The sequence below is a fragment of the Chinchilla lanigera genome, unplaced genomic scaffold, assembly GCF_000276665.1.
Source record: "Chinchilla lanigera isolate Chin_1 unplaced genomic scaffold, ChiLan1.0 scaffold00005, whole genome shotgun sequence".
Lineage (NCBI taxonomy): Eukaryota > Metazoa > Chordata > Mammalia > Rodentia > Chinchillidae > Chinchilla > Chinchilla lanigera.
This window is the reverse complement of record NW_004955406.1, coordinates 39,046,605-39,062,341: the sequence shown is the minus strand read 5'-3', so window position 1 is coordinate 39,062,341 and position 15,737 is coordinate 39,046,605. Positions and strand designations below refer to the sequence as shown.

Here is a 15,737-nt window from a genome sequence, read left to right as displayed (position 1 = left end):
CCTTGCCTACTTCTTGGTGGAGGTGTACACACACACACACACACACACACACATACACACACACACCCTGTCACCCCCACTTACCCTTGTGTTGTTCCGTTCTGCTTTCAGCTCTGATATCTCTTCCTCCCGCTCGAGAAGCTGTTCCCGACACATGCTCAGCTCCCGGGTTAAGGTGGCAAATTCCTGAAAACCCCCAGAGCCTCTCAGTGTTTGGGGATTTGTACCCTAAACAGTGTCCCGCATGCTCGAGTCCATGGAGGCACCTCTCACCCACCCCTGACTTCTACCTGCCTCTAGAGACGCCCTGCCCATCTCGCTGCAGGGCAACAAACCCAACTGCTAGTGTGAGCTTCCCCAGGGATGCCGTGTCTCTGAGGCCAATGTACAGTCTAAATATGTGTCAGGATCATGAGGAATCGGCTCTCACCCAGGAGTAAGCAAGTCCCTGAGTCTGCTCTGCAGCCCCTTCCTCTGCAGCCCCCACTCGGCCTTTCCATTTCAGTGGCCTTGTCCTGTAGAAACTGGTGGAGGGCAAGGCCAGTTCCGGTGTGGCAGAGCGAGGTCCACACCGAAGCACATGGATATTAGAGATGGCAGGGAAGGGTGTGCTGAAGCTTATATCTGAGGGAGCCCCAGGGAGCTCTCTTCCGTCCCTTCCCCAGGATCTGTACTTGCACCCAGAGACAGGACTCAGTGGCCTGTCCCCAGCCCTACGCCATAACCCAAAGGGCTGTGATACTCTGCTCTCCTGTCTCAACCCCAGTAGCAGCTTGGTCTTTGCACCCAGGATGCCTGGCCGCTCCTTCCCCAACTCTAACCCATCTGCCAGACTGCTATTAGGATGACCTCCCGATTCACACCACTGTCCACAAAGTTAAACACACATATGGTGTGGTCAAAATGTACAGTGAATGTTACATTTTTTTAAAAAAATTATTATAATAAAAAAAAACACACTGCCTTTAGTCCCTCCCCTCAAAATCCTCCCCCTCACTTTGAACATACTTATCCCATCATTCTTGCCACTTTCTGAAGCAGTTCTGGCAGTCCTCTTTCATAAAGATCACATTTTTATAAGATGTGACCGAAATTCAGTGAATGTTGCTGCTGACTGCCATCCAACAGAAAGGCAGGCTCATAAAAACATCAGTGTGTCCTCACCCACCTTATGCACCAGATCTGGCACCATGTGACTTCCGGCTCTTCCCCAAAGTCAAAATGACCATGAAAGGTTAATGTTTTGAGTTTCAACTAAAGAGACAAAAGAGGATTTCCAGAACTGCTTCAGCAAGTGGCAGGAATGATGGGACAAGTGTGTGTAAAATGAGGGACAGTATTTTGAGGAGTTAATGACAATGTGTCTCTTTCTGTAATAACTTTCTTTAAAAAATAATTTAACATTTACTGTATTTTTCAATCGTACTTTGCATTTCTTACCCCCGTTTTCAAATTTCTGTCTCAAGGCTCCTTTCCCCTGTAAGACCCAGCCCACCTGGGTCACTTGCCTGTTTCCAAATACCAGCAAGCCTTCCCAAGCCACAGCTTTGCTGGGTGGGCTCCCTCTCCCTGCAGAGCCCAACCCTCTCTGCCACCTGAATGAGAGCAGATTCCTTCCAAAGTCCATCACCAACAGCCTAGTCTCCTGGGGATCTTCCTGGACTCCTCAGTGGAAACCTCCCTCCTTCCCTCCCTCCCTTGAAAACCATTCAGGCCAAGAGTGATGGTGCACACCTATAATCCCAACACTTGGGAGGCTGAGGCAGGAGGATTGCCAAGAGTTCTAGGACAGCCTGAACTGCATAACGAGCCCTTGTCTCAAAAAAAAAAAGAAAGGAAGGAAGGAAAAAAGAAAGAAACCATTCAAAACCAGCTTGGCAGTCTACCATTGAATCACAAATATGTATGAGTACCAGGTACTGTGCTGATCACTGAGGACACAATGACAAGAAAGATATAACCCCTGCCCTTGTGAAGCTTCCAAGGTCAAATCAGGAAGGCCTGGGATTGCATCTCAGCTCGGCCTTTGCCCTTGTTAGCTATGCGACTTTCGACAAATTACCTAACCTCTCTGAACCCAGTTCTCTGACCTGTAACACAGACCTCTCTCCAGGAACTGCTGTGAGGATTAAATGATCCCAAAGTAGAGAAAGCACTTAGCAGGAGCCCATCAAAACAGCTATTTTTATCAGCGATGTTGTTAAGCACCCTTTGGGCCTCTCTTATCTTCTCCTACATTCTCCCCTAGTTGTCTGGGTCCTGTGTCTCCTTCCTGGTCTGTGAGCTCCTTTGTCACAGGAACTAGCTCATTCACCCCAGGGTGCATTCAGGGCCTGTTCACAAAGAAAGGTAGGAGGGGCCCATCTTCCCACCCCAACTTTTCACCAGAGCTCCACATTCCTATTGAGAAGGCTTCACAGGCCTCTGCCCTCATCACCCACGCAGGTCCATCCCTGGTTCTCCCCATAGTCCTCAGGCCTGCCTCCCCCAACCCCAGCAGCACCCTCAGCAGCTCAGGGTGGGCCATGCGGGTGTCCAGTGCCCAATTTTAGGCAGTCACTCTGCGCCCTGTGCTTGCAGACGGATGACTCCCACTGCTCCCTGGGCCTGGCTAACCTGGCAGTGCCAACACCTTTCACAAGCAACAGAATAGCTCACGTTCCTGCTCTGTTCTGCATCCTCAGAGCATGCATTTTACCTGGAACATCTGCCAAAGGGATGAGTAGGAAGCAACACAGAACCCCTGGGCCAATATGGTAAAATATTTGTGGGGCAAGACACTGCTCTTTGGAGTTCAACTCTCCTTCCACCGCCTTCCAACTGCACAGGCATGAGCAATCGATTGGTCTCCCCAAACTTCAGTTTCTTCATTTGTGAAACAAGATGATTGTGAAACGCTACCAACTTCATCATTGCGGGAAGGTAATCCATGCAGAGTGCTCAATCCAAAGGAAAGATGCAGTAAGCGGTGACTATGTTACAATGAGTAGCAGTGTCGTTGAGCAGCAAGAAATGGTGTGTTAAGATACTTTGGTCCTGCCTGTAATCGACTATGTGACAGCTCTTGCTTTTCATCCATGGAACAGGGAAGGTGGATTAGACAATCTCTAAGTTCGGCCCACTCCGCTTTCTGTGATTCCCTCTACCTCATCCACCACCTTCAAGAATAGAGCCTTTCAGTGAGGACAGGCAAAATTGAGATTTTGTTCCAGTCTAGCGTGCCACCTACTGGCAGCCTGGCATCACTGCATTTGGGAACTACAGCTGGATTTTCCTCCTGCATCAAAGCTCAATTTCCATGTTTTGCCAATTGAAGCCAATTCCAGGCTGAGGAGCTTGGGACGGTGACAGGGAATGATTTATGTAGGAAGATGGAGCATAAGTGTGCCTTGAGTTCCAGTATTTCTACGCAAATATATGCAGATAAGCTCAGGCCCACCAGAGGCTGAGGGGAGGGGCCGAAGGAGGTGCCTTACCTGGGGGAGGGCGGAGTTAAGGTGGCGCTGGAGCTGGTCCCGCTCGTGCAGGGCATCCTGGAGCCGGCTCTGCGTGGCTGCCAAGGTTTCCTGACTCTCCCGAAGGGACTCCAGCAACTTCTCCCGCTCATCCAGCATGTTCACCATCAGCTGCTCAAAGTTGGCGTCAGCATCGGCGCCATGCGGGGGCCCCAGGGGGTCCCCCTCGTTGATTGTGGGCATCACCTCACACATGGTGGGGGTGGGCAGGGCCTTTTCAGCGTCAGGGGACGGGGAGGGACTCACAGGGTTGGCACCTGCAGGAGGACCCTGTGCATCGGTCTCAGAGTGGTGAGTGCCAGGACAGTGGACGGGCGGGCAGGGGCTTCTCCCGTGCCATCAGTTGCTCTTGCTCTGAAAGGAGCCTGGGGCCTGCAGTTCCCCGATGGAATGGAGCCAGAAAGCCTGGCTTAACCTCTCAGGGCTGGGACTGGGTGCCCTGTGTGCCCAGACCGGCGGGCAGCATCGGAGTGTGGCCATGACAGGCAAGGCGAGCAGGGCTCGGAGAAGGCCCTTATCTTAGACTGAGCACCGGAGCCCGGCGGAGTCCCAGCTGGGTCTAGCGACACCCATCGTTCCCAGAGGGCAGTGCGGTCTGTGGAAGAAGACAGCGCCTTTGAGGACCCGCGGAAGCGAAGGGAGAAGGGCAGGAGGTGCGGTGGAGCGGAGCAGGCCAACCCTGAGCCTGAACTGAGAGGAGAGGGAGGGGCGGAGGCACGGGCCCTTCCCGGGCTCACTCACTCCGACCGCGCCTCCTTAGCGCCCCCAAGGAATGCACTGCCCACTGCCCAGCACCTGCCCCCCGCCCTCGCAGCTGTCAGAAGTGCAGCCGCAGTGGTTCCCCCACCCACGTGGCTCGCTGGCCAAATATAGAAATGATTCAGTCAGCGGTAGGGGAGCAGCGGGCTGGCTGCCCAGAGTCTTGCTGAGACCTGAGGGTGGGAGGGGAGGAAACAGGGTCTGGGGCCAGCTGCCCACACCCTTCACCTGCACACTCAAGCCAAGGCAGGTGCCCAGGCATTAAAGGGCTTAGGGGGTGGGGCTCCGGGAGGCCACAGGAAAGGGGCAGAGCAGTTCCTGCTCTGGCCACTGGCACATGGCTAAGGCCCTGGAGAGGCACAGGCTGGGCACTAGGGCAGGTGGAGAGCCCTGACCTGGTACACTGCCCATAACTCGGGGAGGAGGCACTGGCTGAAGTCATTCCCCACTTCTGCAACCTGTCGGGGGGACAGGCACAGGCCTGGAGGACCACAGCCTTTGGCTCTGGCTTCATAACCACCTCTGCACTGGAGCAGGGACTGAATGATGAAGAAGCACTCAAGGGCCACAGGCGAGTAGGGAATCACCTTGGGGGGCTTGGTGTGAGGCCACCTGCTCGTGGCTGGGAATCTGCTCTAGTCATCCATCACTAGTCCTGCCAGAGGTCACTGATTCCATGGTCAACCTGTGCACAGCCTGGCTCTAGTGATGCCCAGAGCCAGGCACAGGGAAGCCCAGTGATCAGAGCAAGGAAAGCAAAAGGAGGCCAGCAGCACGAAGCTGGCAATTTCTCTGCCCACAATCAGCTTCTAATTCCTGGCCCGTCGCTGGATGGTCACTTTTCCAGCGACTGTCTCCAGGTCTCCCTGTTGCTGGAGCACTCAGAAGGGCTGGGAAGCCCCTGTGCAGTACACTGGAAACCTCCACAAACGGTGCTTTCCTTCCTTCCTCTCCTTCTCCCCTTTCAAGAGACACAGGAGCAGCCACTGTCCTCCTCGGGAGTGAGAACAGGCTGACCAGGAGGGTGAGGGTGGAGATGGCATCGGGACCCAGTGCAAGGTGAGAAGCAGGACAGTGGCAGGCCTGAGTCCAGCAGGGCGGGCAGAGGAGGCCTCACCTTGTGCTCCTCAGCCCCTTCCCCAGAGTGCTGAGGACCTAGGCAGAATAGCGGGTGGGTAGTAAGGGGGAGACAGGGAAGAATGTAGGGCCTGGATCAGATGAAAGCTAGAGTACCAGCTGGACACTCCAGAGCTCACACCCACAGCCATTTGCAGAGGGGCCTGTGGCTCGAGCCGACACGCTTGCACACACACGGTTGCAGACACAGGAACACAAGAGACCTAGGGTGCATACACACGTGGCCATGCACATGCCCCCAGACACACAAACTGGACACAAACTTTGATCATGAAGATCCCTCTGCCAAGTTAGTGACCCACCATGGAGGGCAGGGCCCCATGAAATTACCAAGGTGAAAGGCAGAGCCCTGGTGAACACCCTACCTTCCTCACTGCTGCTGCTGCTGCTGCTGCTGGGGCAGCCCACACTCCCCTCCCCACCCCACAGAGCAGCCAGTAGGGGAGGAAAGGGCCTGCCACTCCAGCCTGGCTGGAGCTGCCCCCTCACTGATGCTAATAACATGCTTCTTCCACTTCGCCCACCCACAGTGCCCAGGCTCTTTTGCCCTGGATGCTCCAAACTCATCAAGAGCCGGGCCCACATTCTCTCTATTCCTCCACTCACTCACATATATCATAAAGAAATGAAAGACCAGAAGAGACCAGGCCAGGAAGGCCCCGTGTGGCAGAGGCGGCCCTTTGTAGATCTTGCAGTGTGCTCAGAAGCTCAGGAACCTGGGAATGGCCTCAGCCCAGCAGATTCCCAGGCAGCCTGCAGTGCTTGCAAAGCATAAGCCCACAGCCGGGCCTTAGGAGATCTGGGCTGCAGTTCTGCCACAGAGCAGCAGACGACCTTGGACTCATCACCATGACTGAGGCCTCTGGTATAAAATGAAACCCACAACCCTTGCCTTGCCTGCCTTAGAGGGATGAGATCATGGATGAGCAGAGCTCAGGAAAGTAGACTGCATCCTACAATGGGATGTGAGGCAAAGGCAGGTCTGTGGGTGCAGCTTTTAAGCTCCCAACAGGAAAGAGGCTGGGAAAGTTCTCAGCAGGGGAGAACAGGTGGCCTCTGTGAGGGGCTGGCCATGTGATCCAACTTGGCCTCCTCAAATCCTCCTGGTCATTTGGCAATGGAAAAGCTGGCTTTGGTGCCACCAGGCCTTTCCCAGCCTGCCTCCAAACATGCTGCCAGGTAGCAAGTCCACTTCTAGCCAAATGGCACGGAGAACTGGTCAAAGATACGCCCAGACAGGGATGCCAGACAGATACCCCTGAGATGACTGCCTGGGACCTCCTGCCCTGCCCCCGCCCACTACACAAGCCAGTGAACAGACGGGAGCCCAAGAACAGCCACGGGGACACCTGGCTCCTTCTGGCTCCCAGGCTGTCTTTAAATAGCGCAATTATCATCTCAGCCTAGCAGAAGCCTCCTCAGCTCCCTGCACAATTCTAAGTAACACTCCTAGGTCCTGATTCAGAGGTGAAAGCTGTGAGCCACTCCCCACGACAAGCCAGCATGTGCAAGGGGCTTTGCTGGAGGACCATGAAACAGCAGAGGAGGCTCAAGAATGAGTGGGCAAGTGGGAGAGAGCGAGAGAGGTGGAAAAAGACAGAGAAGGGCAAGGGTCAGAGGAAAAGTAGGCCTCTGGCTTTTAAAAGACAGAAAGGAGAACTCGGAGGCATCTTTGGTTTCCCAAAGACACCTCCATCTTTTCCTAACAAACAGGAAGGACGGGTACTTGTGTCTGATGCTCCAGCTGGTCACACACACGCAGGCCTGGCTCCCCACTGTCCTACCAGATGGCCAGACCCACCACTGTGAGCCAGCTCAGCAAGGCCAAGGCTGCTAGCCCCTATAGAGGCTGCAGGGCCAGGCCAAAGTGCTGGGAACTGCACTCAAGTCTGAGTGGCCATAAGCTGGGCAGAGGGAGCCTGAGGTGGGAACCCCTTCAGAGCTGAGGGGAAAAAGGGAGGGTCATACACCCCTCAACTGCAGGGAAGCTAGGGCCTGAAGAAATGGAGAGGAAGGTGGTTGGCCAGGAAAATAAGAATGATTCTGATAGCTGCTATCATTTACCACATGCCCAGGACTACATAATCAGCTGAAATGTACTGATTTTAAACCTCAAGATTCTTTAGGAGGAGGATGTAATCCTTCCCATTTCACAGATGTGAGAACCGGGACTCCAAGACAGATCTGTAAGTCTCCACAGCAAGTAAAAGGATGAAGCAGGGTTCATTTCTTTTGTATGACTCCAAAGAAAGGGGGGGACAGCAGAAGAGGAAGTGTAAAGATGACATCCTGTCTCCAAGGAACCAAAGCCCCTGGGCCATAGCGCCTCCCACTCTCATCAGGGTGATGGCAGTCTGGGGACAAGTCGTCTTGGCCCTCCCTCTGCCTCTCCTCCTCAAGCCTGGGAGCTTTTCTGCTGGGAGCCATCCTGGTCACAGCCGGCCACTTCTCCACCGACAATGACTTGTCTCCACAGCCCCACCCACCACTCAACCGCATCTCTCCCTCAGCCCCCTAGATGGCTCCATACTTACACTCCTCAACCAAGTATGAGCTGCCTCCCTGAACCCCGACACCCATCCCACATTGCTGCAGGCACTATGGAGACAGAGACAGACACCCCTTAGGGCCACTGCTTCCGCTTCCTGTGGGTTTTCACACACTAACCTCAGGCACACCGAAGTCCCCCACCTGTGCCCTGAGGCTACCCATATTTCCTCTAACCCTGAAGCTGCTTCTTTTTACCCCTGTCCAGCTCAGCACCCTAAGAACACCAGCTTCCACTCAAACTCTCCTCCAAAAGGCCCACTCAGCCCCCTGTCCCACCCCCAGCCACTACCCCCCAGCCCCACTCACTCACTCACTCGCTCCCGGGGTCCACTCCTGCTCACAGCCTGCTGTGCCCCTCCTGGCCTGATCCTCATCTCCCTTCTTCTCTAGTAAACCTGGATCGGATCGCCCTTCTAAGCTCATCTCGAGCACCACTTCCACCAGGGAGCCTTTTCTGATTTCCTCCAACAGGTAAGGTTTGCCCTGCATTGACTCAGTACAGGCCTTTCTCTGCACCTCTTCCTGGCACTTAGCCTACTTTACATCATCTCATGTGCAGTAAGAACCACATACTACTTGGCTCTAGATGCCCTAACACAGGTCCTAACCTGAATGGAACTGAGTGCATACGTGTGACAGCGAGAGTGATTTCTGCAAAGTCCATCCTAAGCTGTCTTCAAAGCAGAAATCCAAAATAGGAAGACCTGGCTCCAGGCCTGGGAATAGGGTCATTTAACTCGCCCTCTGAAAGCTACATCTTCTTCTTGGAAGCAAGCTGGGGGCCAGTCCTGTCTTGAAAGGCAGATTCTGGCACAGGCACACAGGTGTCCATGTAGGCTTCTCCCTGGGAACACACTTAACCTCTCTGAGCCTCAGCTCTCCCTCTGTGAAATAGGGGTAATTAACGGATCCCACCTCAGACAGCTGGCAGGAGAATGACCAAAGTAATCATCCATAAGTGTTGGGCCTGGTGCCCAGCGGATGGACACGCATGCTCTGCTAACTCACAGTGGCTGAGAACTAAGCACACTCCAAAGCCCTCAAGCTGGGCCCACTCTAAATGCAATAAGAAAAGAAAAAATCCATGTAGCTACAGGAATCCATTCCCAGAGAATCAAATCTTGGACAAGCTCTATTTAGAATTTCTCCCTGCTAGCCACAAAGGCACCCAGTCCTCCGGCCTCCTACAAGACCAGCAGCAGGACTCAGCCTCCCCAGCTGCAGTCTATAGAGGTGGAACATGAAGGCTGCAGCACATAACACACTCCAGAAAACTCACAGGTTGTCATGAGGCTCACAGGAAAGAATAAAAGGCAAGAAACAGTTCTGAGAAGTAGCACTGGCAAGCCAGGCACAGGTTGATGCCAGCTGCTGCCTGTGGCCCTCAGTCCCCTAATGCCAGGCACTTTCTCAGAGGATGCAGGAGGAGGAGGCATCAGCTTACCCAAGGGGCTCCCGGGGACCTGAGTCTAAGAAGTCCAACTCTCCAGCTGCCCTGGAGTAATGGGTTGCCTCTTCCCAAGATTCAGCCTTGAGCTTAGTGAGTGTATAATCTTTCAAGCCTGGCCATCTGACTGAAAGGAAGCACTGGTGACATTCACGTGGGACACCACATCTGTGCCGGACACATGCAGCAGTATGCTCCTAACTATCGCCACCCCAAATAGACTAATGTCAGGTACTAGTGAGAAAGGGAGGGATACAAGCCTCTGTGCACATCTAAAATAGTTCCTCCTCAGTCACACCTACATTACAGCCATCAGAGCTCCCTCTAAACTTCAGACAGAGATTACAAACTTGGCTCTACGACAGAGTTCTTTTAGGGGCTGATGGGGTGGGGGGTGTGAAGTGGTGTGATAAGCCTCAAGGACTCTGATTCCCTCTTCTTTGTTTAATCTCATCAACTTGATTGAATAAACTCCAAATCTGTCAGTTTTATAGGACATTTGATTAAGTTTCATTAGTATAAAAGGATTCCCAGTCTAAAATCCCAGCCTAAATGAGGTTAGAAAACTACCAGCATTCTGGGAGGATGAGGCAGGAGGATCCCAAGTTTGAGCCCAGCATGGGCTAATAGTGAGACACTTAAAAAAGATGAGGGGCTGGAGATGGTGATGGAGTAGGGATGCAGCTCAGTGTGAAAGCCCTGCACTCAATTCCCAGTGCTGGAGAGAGAGAAAGAGAGAGATAGAAAAATCCTTTAAAATAGTTTTTGTAGAAATTCTTAGTTTGTGTCCCCTTTTTCTTTCTTTTGGGAAGGCCAGATAGGTGACACCAGGACCCAGCACTCATTTCCCACAATCCAGCTGTCTCGTAGAGATGATATACTTACCCAAGCCATCATCTAAGCCTGCACCACTGAATATAAGCAGCTTTTCCAAAACTTACTGAGCGCAGCATCCCAAGCCATCTTCTACTAATTATTTAATTAACTAACTAACATATACGTCCTCAAATATTTGCCAAAGGAGAAACAAAGCAGTAAGTGTGGTAGATTTGGAGAATAAAACACTTTAAAAACCAGGAGTCTGTGTGAGGCAAATATTAAACAGCGTCCTCCAGTGGCTAAAAAAAAAAAAAAATCTTAGAAGTCACTGCATTAGTAGATCAGCCATGAGACTAGGGCGCTATCACGTAGGGAAAAACAGGACTGGCCAGGGTGCTGCCAGGTGCCAGGGCATAAAAGGGCCAGAGTACAGAACCACTCTGAGAAATGCAGGCATCACAAAAAGTGCACATGTGTATGTGGTCACAAGATCGTGTTTGTGAAAAACAGAATGTAGGGGGGTCACCTAAGTGTGTGGTCATGAGAATCCATGGTATATGTGTGTGGTCATGGAAGAAGGACAGGGAATGTGTACAGAGTGTGGTTGTGAAAACAGTCCTATATGTGTGCATGAAAGTGAGCAGGCGTGCATAATGTGAAAAGTATGTGGATGTGTGTACTGGTAATTCTGCATCAGGGCTCATAACTGCATATGATTGTGGTCATGAAGTGCATGTGTGAGTGTGTGCAGTTGTGACAGCGAGTGTGTGCACATACATCTGGGAGACATGAAATCAAGCATGCCCCTAACAGTACGGGAGGTCCATGAGAGCTTGTGCACGCATGCGTGTACCGATGGTCTTGAGCCTGTGCGGGAATGCATGGGGCAGTGGGGAGGACTTCGGGGATGAAAGCGGATGGGGTGCTCCACCCCACATGGGGCCAAAACTTTCAAGCACTCCATAGCTTCATCCAGGGTGTGAGCAAAGCCCAGCACACACACACACACACACACACACACACACACACACCATCAGGGATGCACTACAGGATCTCCCAGGCCCAGGGCTCCTTGTCCATGAGAAACAGCTGGAGTCACCACTGCATCTCCCAGAATTCCTACTCTCATGGAACAGCACAGGCCAAGCCTTGGGCCTGGCCTCCCTCCCAAGCCTCTACTCTCAGCAGTGCTCCTTTTAGCCAAACAAAGGGGAGCTCTCTTCCCGAAGCAGCAGCCAAGGACCTCTTCATCCAGCAACACCCCCAGCCAATCCCTACCTGGGACGACAGAGTCCCTCGCCCACCCAGTGTGAGAGTTCCCTTCACAACATCCCTCAGCTTAACCTTTACTCCATTAGCCCTCAGGAACAAAGAACTCACTACTAAATAAGGAAAGCTGGATCATTCTAAGAAAGTTCCTCAGGTATGCATTTAATTTACAAGAATTCAACTCTTCTGGCTGGGCAAAAGAAGCAACAAAAACTAGCGATTTCATCGAACACTTAACTACAAAATTACATTGGACATACTATTTTTAATCACCATACAATTATGATATATGCATTACATATTTATATATTTATACAAAGAATGTATATAATCTATACATTCATAGTATTGTTCGAGGTTATAAACCTAAACCCACAGACCATGTTTTGTGAGGGATTGAGAGATTTTCACTTTATCGACAACTGACAGAATATGATTCCCCCATGGGGTGTACTGGGTCTATAGAGGCTTCTATGCTCCAGGTTAAATATTTCTAGCTGCAAGGAGCTCTGCTTCAAGGAACCCAGGAGACCAGAACCTCTTGAATTCAATCTAATGCTCACTGACTGAGTGGTTTCCACCAATCCAGTACTGTTACACAAGACATGCAAGAGATACATCTCAACCCTCAGGAAGTTCACAGGTAACGAGAGAGAACACAGACACACATGTAGTTGTTCAAGAGCAGTACAGAATAGCATGTGACCAAATCTTGAGTCTCTGCCCTGCCCAGGGGTCAGTACCAAGCACCAGTTGGAGTATGACCAACTGAATTAACTGGTAGCAGTTCCTCCCCCAGCTCTCTCAGAATGAAGATGCTCCAACCGAGGCCTCTCAGCCTCCAAGGGAAAGGCAGAGCTGTGATACAGCTGACTTCTAGGGGGACACCTGGAGGAGGTCTCAGGTCTGCAGGACTCAAGACCTCTGGGTAGCAGTCATGCGTGTACAGCTAGCAGCGGCCAGGGGAGGACAACCAGGGAGTCCTCAGGGTCTGACTGCTCCTGAGTTTCATACCAGCCTTGCTTGGAGCTCCTGGTCCTGCTGCTGTTTCTCCCACCAGCCCACCGCCCCCCCCCAGGTGACATTCTCAATTCCCTCAGGCCCCTTGCAGGACAACAAATGCTGAGAGGTACCTAGAAGCAACCTCTCCTGGAGTACACTACTCAAGAGGCCATGATCATGGGCGTACATTCCTCAGCATAGCACCATGGCCCATCTGAGTCCTTTTTATCCTGCTGGCCACCCTAAGTGCCATGCTCCTGTGAGCCAGCACAGTCTGCCCTCCAGAGCTAATTATAGGTCAGTGAGCTAGCAGGCCAAGAGGGCACAGATGGTGACTTCATGTGGCTGCAATACACACTTGGTCCTCCCTCTGACCCCACTCCTTCCCCTCTGTTTCTCTTAATTCCCTATCTGGGACCCAGACCCTGAGGCAGCTTTTACTCCTTTAATCCTGCCTGCTCCTCAGTAACTCCTCCCCTCGGGACACCCCCTCCCATGCACGCACTCTTGCACACATACACACACCCACACAACTCTACACCATTTGGTCACCACACCTTGTGCTCAACACAATAGCATCTAAGGCCCCAGGGAGAGTATACTGTGCATAAGGAGGCCTCGGCTAGTTTCTCACATCTTGCTTGAAGGTTTTGTGCATCTGTGTTTGGGGGCTATTTAATTCCTTGTGGTTTTGTGTTTCATTTTTCAGTGCTGAGGATCAAACGAGACAGGCTAGACAAGGTCTCTGCCATTGAGCTACACTCCCAGCCCTCCCCTGTATCTTCACGCCCCCTTTGCACCTACTCCCAGGTCCTTGTGAGTCTTCACCCCTGACTCATTGCCACCACAGCTCCACTACTCATCCTGTCCCTAGCTCCAGCCCTACTATTTTCAGATTATCACAAAGTACGCATAGCAATCCCTGATAACACTTTCTACCTCTGTGCTTTCAGCAATCAGCTCAGAGAGGAGATCCAGAAGCCTGACTGCCTGCCCTGCCCTGCCCTGCCCCTTCAATCAATCCCTCTTTTACAACCCAGCCAACAGGCCTCATACCCTCTGACATCATGACAGCCTCAGCGGCACACCCCAAACCCCACAGGATGAGATTCCCCTCCGTGCCCTGCCCCCATACGCCTCCATCTTCCAGAGATGGTGTCTCCCTCTGTATCTAGTGCATCCTTGAGCCCCAATAACCACTCTGCAATCCATCCTTTCATTACCCCAAGCTATCACTTATCCCAGAAAGCCTCCTCAGGACTCAATCAGGAAATAACCAAGAAAAATCATTCAAACTGTCTTTTTGCTAAGGCAGCTTCCCTGGGATTACCTGGCTAGTTAGTGGTAGGAACTTCATGGGCTTGAATCAAGTTAAAACTTTTTCTTTTGCTAATCCAGTAGCCCTGTAACTAATTTGTGTGTAGGAGCGGGGAATGTTAACAGAATGCCTTTTATGTGTGCCTACTATGGGTATCTTCTAACAGTTCCACCACCCTAAATTGCCTTCACAAGACCAAGCAGGTAGCATGGTCTTGGGCAGAGAGTAGGTACCCAATAAATGCTGGGTGGATGTTGAACACAGTACTAAGTGAAACAGTTCTAAGAACTCTGGAAAGAGCTGCAGAACCCTGAAACCGGGCTCCTGCGGGAGTCCCTTCAGCGCACATCAGGAAGGAATCTCCTTGCTACCCAGAACCTCCTCCTTAAGCACTTGCTCTCCTCATAGAGCTGAAGGGCAGCCTCAAGTCTCCTACCCCTCTAAGGAACACTACCAGCACATCTCTCTCAAAGGTGACATCAGCATCTAGTGCCACTTTGTCCTGGATCACTCCTTCTCAAGAAAACCACCTACACCACGTTCCCAAGTCCTCCAGCCCGACCTCTCTCGCTACCCACTATCAAAACCTCAAGATCTGTACTGGAAACCATCCCCACTGCGTGACCAAAAGTCAGCTCCCCTTTCCCACCCTCCCATTTCAGGAATTTCTCTATTCCAGCTGTCTTCCTGTTGCGCCCACCCTCATCCCCACCCCCACCAGGCCTCCAGTGGCCGCTCCTTCTACCCCACCGCCCTGGCACTGCGGAGATTGGGACATCTCTGGCACAGACTGAAACTGGCAGTTCCAGGAATGGAGAGCTGGCGGTAGGCAGTAACAAGGGGTGTAATGAAGCAAGCAGGAAGGATTAAAACCCCTGGGAACCACACAGACCTCAACCCCTCAGTAGCGCTTGTCCAAAAGAGTAGAGTCGGCCCTCGAGTGAGCCGAGAGGCGCTTTTTCTGACTCTTCTGGAGGGGAAATGGGGGTGCAGTACACCCAGCTCCCACCAGGAGACGAGCCAGATCACCCCCTCCCGCGAAGGCAAAGAAGCTGAAAGAGAACTCCATGCCCTCGCTGCAAATCGGGCATCACCCCCATTCTCATCCCCAAGGGCACAGGGCACCGCAAGGCTGGCGAGGGGCAGAAGACGAGCAGTATCTAAGCCTGCCAGAAACATACACAGGGTAAAATGAGGGTGTTTCCCAAGACGCGCTAGGCAGAGACCCTCCCGAAACTGCAGGGAGCGAGAGCTGGGGAAAAGAGGCATCTTTCCCCCGGGTCGGCCTCTACGGGCTCACCTGCTTGCAGTCGCTGAAGGCCCGGCAGCAGGCAGCTCAGCTCGGAGGCAACAGGAAGCTGCCCCAGACCCAGGCAGCGCGACAGGTCCTAGAGAGCCAAGCTGGAGCAGAGGTAGCTGAAACCTCCGCCGCCCTAGCGCCTGGCCCCGAGGCCCCGCCCCCTTCCTCCGCAGACACCTTGGCCCCGCCCCCAAGGGCGGGGCCTGGCCACCTCTCCTGAGGCCCCGCCTCCTGCCCCGGGCGCTGGCACGTGATGCGGGAGCTGCTTTGATGCTGTGCGCCATCTTGGTTCGGCCTGTACCAGTGACAGAGTGCCAGGGCTTTACCTGGCAGAAGCAAGATCCCAGTAGGGGTCAGGGGTGCAGCACACACCCTGTCTCTAGTGTAACCACCTGTTCCCTCAATTGGCCACTGGCTTGTCACCTTTCTCATCTGCTCTCTCCCACCCATTTTTTTATCTTAAACTTTAAACCAGGATACATGGGTAATATGCTCTTCAGTGAATCGTGTCATTTGCCTGCAAGCATCCGACAGCTCTAAAGCTGTTACTATAAAATGCACTGTTTGTCTATTATATATAGATAGGATGAAAACAGACTCAGATGCCAGAATTCCTGACAA

The 15,737-nt window shown here is 52.6% G+C and overlaps 1 protein-coding gene across 7 annotated transcripts in view; it reads right to left on the bottom strand.

The window, feature by feature from the left end:
* The window catches only part of Ppfia4 (protein tyrosine phosphatase, receptor type, f polypeptide (PTPRF), interacting protein (liprin), alpha 4), a 47,595-nt gene extending 32,322 nt beyond the window's left edge, over positions 1 to 15,273 (bottom strand). For all 7 annotated transcript variants that reach the window (XR_001236928.1, XR_001236930.1, XR_001236934.1 and 4 more), the window contains exons 1-3: positions 15,117 to 15,273; positions 3,477 to 4,110; positions 85 to 186 (exon numbers count right to left, since the gene is read on the bottom strand). Coding sequence is in view for 4 of the 7 variants with exons in the window: in XM_013522498.1 (XP_013377952.1) it covers positions 85 to 186; positions 3,477 to 3,710 (336 nt within the window). In the remaining 3 variants the exon portion in view is untranslated. The remainder of the gene's footprint in view (positions 1 to 84; positions 187 to 3,476; positions 4,111 to 15,116) is intronic.
* Positions 15,274 to 15,737: the final 464 nt, after the last annotated feature.